Source organism: Capsicum annuum, chromosome 4, assembly GCF_002878395.1.
Source record: "Capsicum annuum cultivar UCD-10X-F1 chromosome 4, UCD10Xv1.1, whole genome shotgun sequence".
NCBI classification, from domain to species: domain Eukaryota; kingdom Viridiplantae; phylum Streptophyta; class Magnoliopsida; order Solanales; family Solanaceae; genus Capsicum; species Capsicum annuum.
This window is the reverse complement of record NC_061114.1, coordinates 215,649,112-215,663,348: the sequence shown is the minus strand read 5'-3', so window position 1 is coordinate 215,663,348 and position 14,237 is coordinate 215,649,112. Positions and strand designations below refer to the sequence as shown.

At 32.0% G+C, this 14,237-nt stretch overlaps 2 protein-coding genes across 2 annotated transcripts; one reads left to right on the top strand and one right to left on the bottom strand.

Annotated features, from left to right (window-relative positions):
- Positions 1-4,889: 4,889 nt before the first annotated feature.
- Positions 4,890-11,591, bottom strand: LOC107867356 (double-stranded RNA-binding protein 1). Its single transcript, XM_016713538.2, has 3 exons — positions 9,506-11,591; positions 6,246-6,505; positions 4,890-5,993 (listed from the first exon to the last, which is right to left on the bottom strand). The coding sequence occupies exons 1-3, from the start codon at positions 9,516-9,518 to the stop codon at positions 5,325-5,327; spliced, it is 942 nt and encodes a 313-aa protein (XP_016569024.2). The 5' UTR covers positions 9,519-11,591; the 3' UTR covers positions 4,890-5,324.
- Positions 11,591-13,554, top strand: LOC124897729 (double-stranded RNA-binding protein 1-like; the record flags this gene model as incomplete). Its single annotated transcript, XM_047411032.1, is given in 1 exon segment — positions 11,591-13,554. A coding segment is annotated over 1 exon segment (283 nt), but the record flags the coding sequence as incomplete, so codon positions are not given.
- Between the last annotated feature and the right edge of the window lie 683 nt (positions 13,555-14,237).

The window sequence follows — 14,237 nt, the reverse complement described above, 5'->3', positions numbered from 1 at the left end:
ATTATGAGATTAATTGAAATTGTAATTATTAAATCAATTTGGCTATTACTAATAATGACTTAATTTGAATCATTTCAAATAAAATTAGTCAATTGATCACTCTACTCAGAACAAACACACTAAGATGATCGTGTAATTAATATGAGAATAATTGAAATAGTAATTGAACTTATCAATTCATCTTTAATTTTAGTTAAATCATTGTAGTTATTACTAATAATATCTTAATTTGAATCATTTCAAATAAAATTGGTCAATCAACACTTTACTCAAGATGAATACACTTAGATGATCATGTAATTACTATGAGATTAATTAAAATCATAATTAAAATTATCAACATCTTTAATTTTAGTTAAATTAATTTAATTATTACTAATAATTGCTTGATTTTAATTGTTTCAAATAAAATTGGTCAATTGATCATTCTACTTAAGACGAAACACTTAGTTGATCATGTAATTACTATAAAATTAATTGAAATTGTAAGTCAACTTACTAATTCATCTTTAATTTTAGTTAAATCAATATAGTTATTTCTAATTATGGTTTGGGTTTAATCATTTCAAATAAAATTGGTCAATTGATCACTTTACTCAGGACGAACACACTTAGTTAATAGTATAATTACCATGAGATTAATTGAAATTGTAATTGAACTTATTAATTCATGTTTAATTCTAGTTAAATAAATTTAGTTATTACTAATATAATGGCTTAATATTAATCAATAGATGACTAACATGTTGCAAAAGATGAGTAATCTATTAAAAATGACTAAACAGATAAAGACATTTGTTGAAAATGACCAAACAGATAAAGACATCTGTTGGAAATGACCAAACAAATATAGACATATGTTGCAACAAATTACTAACCTGTTGCAATTAATGACTCGTCTATTGAGAATTATCAAGCAAATATAGATATCTGTTGCAACAAATGACTAAGTTGTTGCAACAGATGACTCAGCTGTTGAAAATTATCAAATATATAGGATATATGTTGGAAAATAATTTAAAATACTAAAGCTCATATGTTTTTAAGAGAACTCAAATGTTTGTCCCCTTGTCTAAGGTCTTGTCTTTAATTTTAGTTAAATCAATTTAGTTATTACTAATAATTGCTTAATTTGAATCATCTTAAATAAAATTTATCAATTGATCATTCTATTGAGGACGAATACATTAATTGAAATTGTAAGTGGACTTATCAATTCATCTTTTATTTAGTCAAAATCAATTTACTTATTACTAATAATAACTTAATTTGAATCATTTGAAATAAAATTGGCCGATTAATCACTCTCCTCGAGACGAATATACATAGTTGATCATGTAATTACTATGAGATTAATTGAAATTGTAAGTGAACTTATCAATTCATCTATAATTTTGGTTATTACGAATAATGGCTTAATTTGATTTATTTCAAATAAAATTGATCAATTGATCACTCTAATCATTACGAATACACTTAGTTGATAATTTAATTACTATGAGATTAATTGAAATTGTAAGTTTATCTTTAATTTTAGTTAAGTCAATTTAGTTATTACTAATAATATCTTAATTTGAATTATTTCAAATAAAATTGGTCGATTGATTACTGTACTCAAAATGAATACACTTAGTTAATCATGTAATTATGATGAGATTAATTGAAATTGTAAGTGAACTCATTAATTCATGTTTAATTTTAGTTAAATCAACATAGTTATTACTAATAATGGCTTAATTTGAATTATTTAAAATAAAATTGATCAATTAATTATTCTACTAAGGATGAAACACTTAATTGATCATTTAATTACTGAGATTAATTGAAATCGTAATTGAACTTACTAATTCATCTTTAATTTTAGTTAAATCAATGTAATTATTTCTAATAATGGTTTAATTTGAATTATTTCACATAAAATTTGTCAATTAATCATTCTACTCAGTACGAAATACTTAATTGATCATGTAATTACTATGAAATTAATTGAAATCGTAATTGAACTTACTAATTCATCTTTAGTTTTAGTTAAATCAATATAGTTATTTCTGACGATGACTTGGTTTGAATCATTTCAAATAAAATTGATCAATTGATCACTCTACTCAGGACGAACAGACCTAGTTGATCGTGTAATTACTATGAGATTAATTAAAACTGTAATTGAACTAATTAATTCATATTTTATTTTAGTAATCAATTTAGTTATTACTAATAATGACTTAATGTGAATCAATAGATGACTAACATGTTACAACAGATGAGTAATCTGTTGGAAATGGCCAAACAAATAAAAACATCTGTTGAAAATGACCAAACAGATATAGACATCTGTTGCAACAAATGACTCACTTGTTGCAACAACTAATCCATCTGTTGAAAATTATCAAACAGATATAGACATCTGTTGCAACAGATGACTAAGTTGTTGCAACATATGACTCATCTGTTGGAAATTACTAAATAGACAAAATATGTGTTGAAAAGCAATTTAAAATACTAAAGCTCAAATATTTTTTAGCAGAACTCAAATGTTTTCCCCCTTGTCTAAGGTCTTGTCTTCAATTTTAGTTAAATCAATTTAATTATTATTAATAATTGCTTAATTTGAATCAACAAATGACTAACCTGTTATAAGCATTTATTGCAACAAATAACTAACTTGTTGTAACAAATAGGTGATCTGTTGGAAAATAATTAAAATACTAGGAAACTCAAACATTTTTAGGAGAACTCAGATGTTTGTCCTATTGTCTTAAAGACTTGTCTTTAATTTTAGCTAAATCATTTTAGTTATTACTAATAATTGCTTAATTTGAATCAACAGATGACTAACATGTTGCAACAGATGATTCATCTATTGAAAATTATCAAACAGATAGAAAATTTGTTATAATAGATAAGTTATCCATTACAAAGCAATTAAAATACTAGGGAACTTAAATGTTTTTAGGAGAACTCAAACGTTTGTCCCCTCGATCCTTTTGCATTTGATGTATGATACACTATTTTTGTCTTCTTTACCTATTTCATGAAATTTTTCACGTGTTTCACTTATTCATTGTGCCCTTGTTGAAATTTTTAGAATTTTTTTAGGTCAAATTTTGTTCGTATATCACTTGGACATTAATTCATAGGTGATTTTGTAAGTATAATTATGATTTTTTTGAATTTTTTATTTGGTATATTTGTTACTGCTACAATGGATAGAACCTGCAACATGAATCCAATATATGAGTCATTTAGATGAGTAATCTGTTGTAACAGATTAGTCATATATGTTGCAACAGATTAGTCAATATGTTGCAACAGATTGTCAATATGTTGCAACAGATTACTCATCTGTTGGATTCACGTTAAATATTTTATCTACTGTTGAAAAAACAACAGTAGCAGATACACCCAAATGAGAAATTCAACTAAAAATTATAATTTTACTTACTAAAATCACCTATAAGTAATTCCCAAGTAATATACGAATAAAATTTGACCTAAAAAAATTTGATCAAGTAGCAATAGTAGCGGTAACAACAATGTTCAACAACAAGAAGATGATGATGATGATGATGAACAAGAAGAGATGCTAATGAAGAACAAGATGATGATAATGAAGAAGAAGATGATGAATAAAACAACAATAACAATGAACAACAAAAATCACGAAGAGAGAGAAAACTCCAATAAATGAGAAGAGAGAGAAACGTGCCTTTTTTTCCCTCAATTTCTGATTATATTAGGTTTTACATTGGATCAAAGTATAAATTTAAAAACTTGTGGGTTATTTTCAAACTTTTCTTACTTTCTTAATCCTTAATAAAGTAATTGTCATCTCCACTCAATTATTAAGACTTGTGTCACCCACACAAGTCCCATGAAAGTAAGGTATATGATTTGAGATATAGAGGTGGAACAAAGATTTAAATTATGAATTTAACATTTAATTTTTCAGTACCAAACTGTTATATTTTAGAATATATGGGCTCACTTTTACTATTTATTGTAATTTAAAGACTTTTATGCATATATGAATTTTTTTGGGAATATACTAAATAGATAAATTGAGTAGGCGACGTCTCATTTTAAAGCGATAGAAAATTCTACTAAGATATTATTATATTATTGTTTTACAGTTTTTTAGTTGAAGTTTCAAGAGTTAGATGTATTTGTTTAATTACTATTTTACAGTTATTTCACATTGTGAGATACTTTTTAGACACTCATAAAAAATATGTGTAGATTAATAAAATAGAATAAATTATTCTTGAAAAACATTACTCCCTCCGTTCCACATAAGTTAATTGTTGGATTTTGGCACACATATTAAGGGAAAAAAAAGCAAAAGACATAAATTTATCATGTTTTTCCATTTTTGCCCTCTTAAAAAAGCAAAGACATATGATACATCACTCCCAATGCACATTTAATGGAGGGTAAATTTGGAAAAAAATTTCAACATTTACCTTGAATTGTGAACCATTCACTTATTTTGAAACACTAAAATTGCTCCAACAATTCACTTATTGTAAAATGGAGGGAGTATTAATGAAGAACATATTATTCCTCATCTAATAGATGTTAAATTTGTTACGTTTTATTTTCTTTCATTATTTGCAATTAGTTCATAATACAATTAAAACAAATGGGATGATGTAATATTTCGATTAGATAATAGAGGGAATCTAAAATTAATTTAGAAAAAATATTAGTTCTTTAATGACCGCGCAAAGAGCGGGCAAATTTTCTAGTTAGAAATAAAAAGAAATTTAGTGATGAAGAAGTCAAAGAACAATCAAATAGAATAGCAACCACAAAATAGTATGGATAAAGGTAAATCTGTCCATCAATACCTAAAATTTAAACCGATAGGACCACTGATTCACACCCTTTGGTGCCATGTAAGTTACTGTTAATAGTGATGAAACAGTAACTTAGAAATACTCAAGGTTTTTGTCCAAAGGACCAAGAGCTCCTTTACATATTGTCATATGACAGGATACCTCAAATATCAAAGCAATTGAAGTAAAACCATGTAATGTCAAAGACAGATTCATGCACATGCGGCTGTGCCAACTACACCACACATTTGGCATGTACCAACGACTACATAAGTTTTAACAGTCAGGCAAACGCACGCCATCGACAATCCTTTCAATTTTGGATGTTCAAAATGTTAACGCTAAACCTACTCGCGGAAACTTTGAGCATCCAACGTATTACCTATGATCTAATTGTTCTTGTACCAACCACCTCATATAGCTAACCCTGCAAAACAAACATGTTCAGATATTCTGCCTCCATGTTCCTACTTCGACCTTGATCTGAATCTATCGTACATGAGAGTTGTTTCTCCAAGTAATCACAACCGTTGAACTATGTACTTCTGAAGTAACCTGCTCAACTCCAATAACAGCATTTCCCTCAGCCGTACCTGCTCCACCAAACTGAGAATTGATTCCAAGAGTTGAAGTTCCACGATCATTTTGGCTCACCACTAATGCTGTTCTGTTCTCAACAGAACTCGAAATGTTGAATGGAGCTGGATCACCCATAGTGGGGGCAAGAGGTGCAGGTGATTCTGTACCTTGATTGACCATCTGAACTTGCACGTCACCAGTGTTCCTCGTGCATACATTCCTCTTCTTCTTTTTCTTGAATCTGTTTTTCTTTGGTTTCAGAGCTGCTGCACTCTCCTGGTTGCTGATGGACAAATCTGTGACCTTCTTCATTGGAAGGACAGTGTATGCAGAATAGCCATTAGGCCCCGTACTACTAGACTGAATGGCCAACAATGCAGTTCTAGCAGCTTTGATCTCTGCTTCCTTCTTTGTTCTAGCTGCTGCTCCAACATATCTCATTCCCCCTACATCTACGGTACATGAAAATGTTATCACTTTGCCTTCTGGGTCATACCTCCGACATTCATATTTAGGAATAGCAAAATTCATCTTTTGAGCGTACTCTTGGAGCAAATTCTTGCACAAGCCTGTTTCGTGCTGAAAAATACAGCAAACAAGGCAAAACAGAGAGGTTTTATTACTTCGACAACACGAAAAACTGAAATTCAACAGTACAGCAACCAAACGAAAGTACTAAACTAGTTAACAAATAAAAAAATAAAAGTTTTGCACAAGCTAGACCTGACACTGTGGCTTCTGGTTAGAATACAGGACAGTTAAGATCACAGTGCATATGAGCGCAGAAGCACAATTGTTTTGTCTCAAGTGATGAAGGATAAAGTAAATTACCACTGGCTGAGAAAGGTTTTCCATTGACCCGGAGTTTACAAGTCTCATGAGTGCAACTTCAGCAGCTGATTGCTCCGCCGCCTTGCGATTGAAAAATCCAGGTAGAGATTCATACCTAACATTGTTCACAATGACTGTTGACGTAAACATAGGCTCATGAGAGGGTCCTTCCTTTGTAGTCTCATAAACAGGGGTAGGAAGTCCAACTTTCTGCGCATATTCTTGCAGTCGGCTTTTGAAAACATAACAAGTTGACACATCTGTAATATGTTCAAAAATAAGAGACCATCTCCATAATAAAACAAAATAAGCAATGAAGAAAACTTTAAAGCAGAAAGGTGACAAGTACAGATAAGAGAATCAGATTTTCAACAATTTTATAATAACAACACAAAAGGTATGCACATATATGTTTATAAAGCAGAGATTTCAGCAACTGGGACCATCAAATCCGGTGAACCGGACAATGTAAATACTATGGATCGGAAAGTGTCCTTATTTACTCTTCCTCTTTTTTTTTAAAACTCTAGCATTCTTGTCTAAAAACAAATACTTGCACCTACACAAAATTATAAGAAGTAGAGAAGTATTAAAAAATCTTAACTACCCTTTTTTAAGTCTCTAGCACAAAATTACTAACTCTAACGGGGTACATATGTATGAATACTCCAATCTTTTATATCACTCGGGGGTAATTTGGTAGGCTGTATTATAAAAATAATACATGCATTAGCCCTGATATTATTTAATACTACCTTGTTTGGTAGTGTTTCAACGTGCGTATACAATATAATAGGGTGTATAACTTATACATAGCAACCCACGGTATTAGCAATACCAAAGTTATACAATAATTCTAGCATAACTATTCCTAACATTACTAATTACCAAACAATCCCGCAGTTTCACCAATTCAGACAAGGATGGATATGTCTCAAATCTCTTGAATACACCTCCTAAATAGAGGGCAAAGGTATATCTCTTCTCATCAAATATCTTATTCGAACAAACTAATTAATCAGAGATTGCATAAGCACGTTGCTACTTAAATATCTATACTGGATCTACATACCTAGACTTCCACAATAGACAACATATTGTTTTATTTTCCAGAATCAAGAATAAAAGCTTTATAAATAAAGGTTTGATAGATGAAAAAGGAGTAGTATATAAGATTTGTATATTATTCAAAGGTTACAGAGATATAAATACAAGTAAAGAAAGGCTAACTAAGATAACTAGATATATAAATCCTTTGGTATCAGCTGGAATATTATATACATTTAATAAGGTACAAATAAGGGAGAGAAATCTGTATAATATATTACACAATAAATCATGCCCCAATACGCCCCCGCAATTTGAAGGTGGCATCAATATAAATACAAGTAAAGAAAGGCTAACTAAGGTAACTAGATATCTAAATCCCTAAGTATCAGCTAGAATATTATATACATTTAATAAGGCACAAATAAGGAAGAGAAATTTGTACAATATATTACACAACCAATCATGCCCCAATAATAAACAAAAAATACAGCTCAAAACTCTCTATATTTATCATGGCTGAAGAAGCAAACCAAACACCAGTCACCACCTACCTCAATATCCACTAAACCCAAATGTCTTAGCCAAATTAACTTCTTTTAGAATTTAAAAACCCATATCAAAGATTTCATCTTCTTTCCTCCTTGCTCTTAACAAATTATTCATCAGAAACTACAATTTTTTTGGGTATACAAAATTCACCAAGCACATAAAAACTCAATTAAAAAAAAAAAGCTTCATAACAAAGATTTCGTCTTTTTTTCCCTCCTTGCTCTTTCTTAACAAAATTTTCATAAGAAACTACAATTTCTTTGTTATACAAAATTCTCCAAGCACATAAAAACTTTTTTTTAAAAAAAAAAAAGAAAAAACAGATAGGGGTGCGCATCGATCGGTTCAGTTTTCGGTTTGTAAAAACGATAAACTGATCAAACCAATAAGATATTCGTTATCGCGTTCTGTTTTCAATTTAACCAATAATAAAATACTCCCCTAATATTTTTTTACTGTCTCTTATATTCATTTGCTCTACACTGTCTTCATGCATAAAGTCTACATAAATTAAAAGAACGACGACAACAACTATAAAATACAATAAGGTATGTATATAGAATCTAAAGCCACTATCATATAAGTGCGAATAAAAATATAATTTTAATATAATCTAATTGAGTTATCAGTTTAACCATTAATTTTATTAAAAAAAAAGGGCAGTCCGCGCACTAAAACTCCTGCTAAATGCAGGGTAAGGGCCCCACTACAAGGGTGTATTGTACACAACCTTACCTTGCATTTTTGCTAGAGTCTATTTCCAAGGTTTGAACTCGTGACCTCCTGATCACATGGAAACAACTTTACCAGTTACTCCAAGGCTCCCCTTCGGTGTAACCATTAACTAAAACCTTAAAACCGAACCGATAGCCCCATAAAAAATTTACAAAATCATTCAAAGACCGTTAACCCAATAACTCAATACCGATAAACCAATAATATTTTTTCAGTTTGGTTTATCAGTTGAATCGGTTTTTGCACACACCTGAAACCAGATTCATAACAAAGATTTCATTTTTTTTCCTCCTTGCTCTTTCTTAAATGCGGGCACCGAACACCGGGTAGGAAACCCCAAAAAGGAAAAAAATTCATTAAAATCAACAATCTTTTTGGCATACAAAATTCTCTAAGAAACTACAATTTTTTTTAATTTTATTACTCCCTCCATTTTAATGACTTGATACAAAGTTTAAGAAAATAAAGAAACTTTTGAATATGCAACCTTAAATTAAAGTTGTGTGAAATATAATATAATGCTCTTTAATAATGTAGTTAAAGATGTCATGTGAAAAGTTGAAATTAAAATATTGTCAAAAAGTAAAGGTTCATTTTTTTGAAACGAACTAAAAGGGTTATTTTTTTGAAACGGACTAAAAATGTGCTTACCATCCAAGCAACTCCCCAGTCTATATACCACTGAAACTGTTGTTTTTTGTTGAAAATTTTGTTAAGAAAGAGCAAGGATGAAAAAAATAAAATCTTTAAGCACATAAAAACTCAAAAAAGAACAGCTTGCAAACAAGAATCTGAGGCTTTTCCTTCTAAAATTACACATCAAGAACTGAATTCAATGAATCCTAGTCATAAAAGTAAAAAAATTACGACAAAATTCAAGAGATATACAACAAGAACAAGGGAAAATAGAGGGGAAAAAACCATACCTTTGTTAGCCATTTTGGTATTTCTTGTCAGCACCAAAGAAGTGAGAGAAGAAAGTGAAATTATGCTATGACAAAATTACATAAATATGGCATTTAGCATTTATGCTATGACTAAAATTACATAAATACCCATCAAACTTTAGGGACAAGTGGAAAAAACCAGGTGAAGAATAGTTATTTTCTTGATGTTAAAGGGTAAAAATGTAAATTGAGGGGGACCAAAATATGAAACCCTTTGGATTCTTGTAATTTGGAACTTGTTCTCTTCTTCCTCTTTTCACTTTAGATAGACCTTCAAAATTCCAGCTAGGATACAGGCACACCCTCCAACTCTAAACTCCAAAACTCATGATATACACTTCTGGTTATGCACACCCTTTTCTCTTCTTCGGTTAAAAAAATTGCTTCTTTTTCATATGGGTTGACCATATTGATGTGCATATTGACACACCCACTTCCATTATTTAGTTAAAAATTGAATTTTTTTCATTTGGGTGTTCATATTGATGTGTATAAATACACTCCCACTTTCCTTATTTGGTTAAAATTGAATCTTTTTTTCATTTGGGTGTTCATATTGATGGACACACCCACTAGTCCTATTTGGCTAGAAGTTGGATTTTTGTTGGAAAATTCTGTATATTTTTATTAAGGATAGTTTGGATTGGATCGTTTCTATATGGTATGGGTGAACATATAGATGTGTATATTGATACACTCACTAGTCCTATTTCGCTAAAAGTTGGATTTTTTTAGGGGAATTTTTTGTATTTTTGGTCAAGGAATGGTTCATATTGAATGTTTTTATCTGCGTGTACATATTGATGTGCATATTCTTAAACCCACTGGTCTTGTTTGGCTAAAAGTTGGAAATTTTTGTATATTTGGTTAAGGAATAGTTCATATGAATCTTTTTGAGAGTAGGGTCCCCGAACATAGGAACTTTACAAGGGAAGTCCATAGAACTAGTGAAGATTCTGAGGTAGAGGAAGATTAATATGGCTTGTATTCAAGAGACCAAATGAATAGGTTCTAAGGCGCGAGATGTGAACAGCTATAAGTTGTGGTTCGTAGGTAGTGTGAGGAATAGGAATGGGGTAGGAATCTTAGTAGATGAAGAGCTTGGGGAGCAAGTGTTAGAAGTTAGGAGGGTCAGTCAGTGTTTTGGACGGCGAAAGGCGACAAGAGGCGACAAGGCCCCACCTCGCCGCTTGCCGCTCGCCTTTTGAATGTGCGGCGACAATTAATACAAAAAATTAAAATAATATATAAATGATCAAAATTTCAATAGCGCTAATATATTAGGAAATTTTCAAGTCAAGAAATATTTCAGTGCTTGCTGCTTACAGCTTACTGTTAGTCTGTTACAGTAAATCAGTGACAGTGTGTTGTAAAACTGTATCACTGTTACAGAATAGAAGAAGAAGAGAAAAAAAACAGCATGCCAATGTTCAGCCGACGGATTAAGAAGAAGAAGAAGAAAGAAGAAAAAAATAGAAATCAAGACTTACCGGAGTAGGAGGAGTCACCGGAGTAGCGTCGCCGGTCGCTGCAGTTGAAGTCAAACTTGTGAGTTGTGAGTAGGTAGCAGCCGCAGTCGCCAATGAGTAAGTTGGTATAGCCAAAATATGAAAATAAGCTCTAAAATTAACTTTTAACCCTAAAACCCTAATTTAAAAAAAAAAAAAAAAAAAAGGGGACACCCACGGCGGCTCGCCTTGTCGCCTTTCTCGAAAAGGCGTTGCCTTTTGGATTTTGCCTCGCCACGACGACAAGAGGCGACTATGTCTCGCCTAGGGGTGTGCATCGGTCGGTTCGGTTCGGTTTTATATGTTATTGGTTTGGTTTTCGGTTTTAAAATATATAAAACCAATAACCAACCAATAAGATATTTCTTATCGATTTCGGTTTATTGGTTTTTGGTCCTTAACGGTTCGGTTTTTTATTTAACCAATAAGAAAATACTTATAGAATAGAAATAGTAACAACTAACATAAAAAAATGAAATCTTAGTTACCGCCAAAATCCTACGCAATGCATTTTAGTTTACAAGAATCTTCAAACTTGAACTGAATGTTAGTTCGAAAAAAAATTGAATCCTAATTGTTGGAAGCTATAAATGCTTCAAGCTTTTCAATACGATAATAGCCGAGTTTTATATTGTGCGTTTGTTGCCCTGTATAGGTTAATACTTTGTGAATCACTGAATTGTGAATAAATAGTGCATATAATATATATATATATATATATATATATAAATATAACATAAATAGGGATATAAAACAATAATTTAGTGTATCCTTATTGGGTTATTGGTTTAACCGATAACCCAGTAAGCTAAAACTGAAACCGAACTGTTTACTCAATAAATTTTTTTATAAAACCAATAAGAAACCGTTAACTCAATAACCCAATTACATTTTTATCGGTTCGGTTTATCGGTCGGTTCGGTTTTTGCACATCCTTAGTCTCGCCTCGCCATTCGCCATTGGCGACGCCTTTTACAACACTGGGGTCAATGATAGGTTGATGTCGATTAAGTTGGTAATTGAAGGGTCTACTTGGAACATCATTAGTGCTTACGCACCATAGATGGGTTTGGACGAGGAGGAGAAGAAGAGCTTTTCGGAGGTTTTGGATGAGGTGGTGAGACGTGTGCTGGGACATTGAGAAGCTATTCTTAGGAGGAGATTTCAGTGGGCACATTATGGCATCACCGAGGGGTTACCAAGATGTGTGATAAGTGGCAATTTCGCCACTCATTGATATCTCATTTCTAATGAGTTATTATGGCTAAATTTATGATATGAGGCTAATACCTTATGAAATGTACTAATTTCTGGTATTTATAGCTTCTCAGGGAAGTCTAGTGAAAAAGGAGTGAAGTCGAAGCTAAAAAGGGAAAAAAGGAACTGAACAGGAAAAAGCTTGAAGAAGTGTCTGTGAAACGACCCTCAGATAACGCTTAAGCGGTCTGACGATCGCATAAGCGACCAGTCAAACCGTTAATGTTGTCGCGTAAGCAACCACAGGTGTCGCGTAAGCAACAGGTCAAATGGTCAGTTGAGTCGGGTAAGCGATTGTTGTATCGCGTACACGACTAGTCAAGGCAGTTAAAGGAGTCGCGTAAGTGACCCCAAGGTCTATTCCCAATTGATTACACTCTAAGCATTTTCAACCTCAAGATAGTATTATAAAAGCAAAAAAATTGTCACTTAAGAAACATTCCAACTAATCCCCCATTTTACATTTATGTTTGTTTTATACACATTACGGGTCAACTCCTAGTTGGCTTTTAACACTCTCGAGCTTTGAATTTCGTGTCTTCACTCCTTGTGGATTTGATACAACAACGAACTTAGGTTGGGGTCAAATCCACAAGGAGTGAAGACATACATATGTACCCCGTTAGAGTTCGTAATTTTGTGCTAAAGACTCAACAAAGGGTAGTTATTATAAGTTTTTGTAATACTTCTCTACGTCTTATAATTTTGGTTAGGTGCAAATATTTGCTTTTAGACAGGGATGCTAGAGTTTTAAAAGAGAGAGGAAGAGTAAATAGGGACACTTTTCAGTCCATAATATTTACATTGTCCGATCCACGGGATTTGATGGTCCCAATTGCTGAAACCTCAGCTTTATAAACATACATGTGCATACCTTTTGTGTTATTATTATAAACTTGGTGTAAATCTATTTCTCTTATTATCTTTACTTGTCACCTTTCTACTTTGAAGCTTTCGTCATTGCTTATTTTGTTTTATTAATGGAGATGGTCACTTATTTTAAACATATTACCGATGTGTCAACTTGTTATGTTTTCAAAAACCGATTGCAAGAATACGCGCAGAAAGTTGGACTTCCTACCCCTGTTTATGAGACTATCAAAGAAGGTCCTTCTCGTGAGCCTATGTTTACCTCAACAGTTATTGTGAACGATGTTAGGTATGAATCTCTACCTAGATTTTTCAATCGCAAGGCGACGGAGCAATCAGCTGCTGAAGTTGCACTCATGAGACTTGTAAACTCCGGGTCTATGGAAAACCTTTTTCAGCCAGTGGTAATTTACTTTATCCTTCAGCACTCGAGACAAAACAATTGTGCTTCTGCGCTCATATGCACTTAACTGTTACTGTATTCTAACCAGAAGCCACAGTGTCAGATCTAGCTTGTGCAAATACATATGTTACTTCTTAAGAAAAAACTGGCCATTGTAATCTCCTATGGTAATGTTTTTTCATAAATTTGCATCTTCTGGATAACTTGTCCTGTTTGAATTCAATCTGCGGTGGTGGAGGGCTTCATTATGATGGCCAGCTCTTCATGCCAATAACTTAAGCGATCGTCGGGCATAATTTCAGGGGCAATGATGGAATTTCATATTTTTCGATCCCAATGCATAAAATTCACGATCCCAAGCATTTCCAGTATCTATCTTTCATCTTTGAACACTGTTGTACTACTCTTGAGTGATGAACATATTTACAGTGATTTTCAAGTGAATGATTAGTGCTTTCCATCGAAGATTAATTGAAAATCAAAGCTTGGATTTGCATTCCTTTTATTTTTCATGGATCAATTTAATGAAAACTTTGGTATATCTTTAGTTTCTCTCTCTATGAATAGCTAATTCTTCATCTTGAGGTTTGCTTGAATAGGTTGTGATTAGTGCATGGGTATTGTTTATTTATCCTCCTAATTAGCTATTTATTATGAGTTTTGCATTTATTCC

Excerpts from the sequence above, each read along its gene's own strand:
- LOC107867356 (XM_016713538.2), bottom strand. Across the intron at positions 5,994-6,245 it reads AAAACCTTTCTCAGCCAGTG|CACGAAACAGGCTTGTGCAA; the intron begins GTAATTTACTTT and ends TGTATTTTTCAG.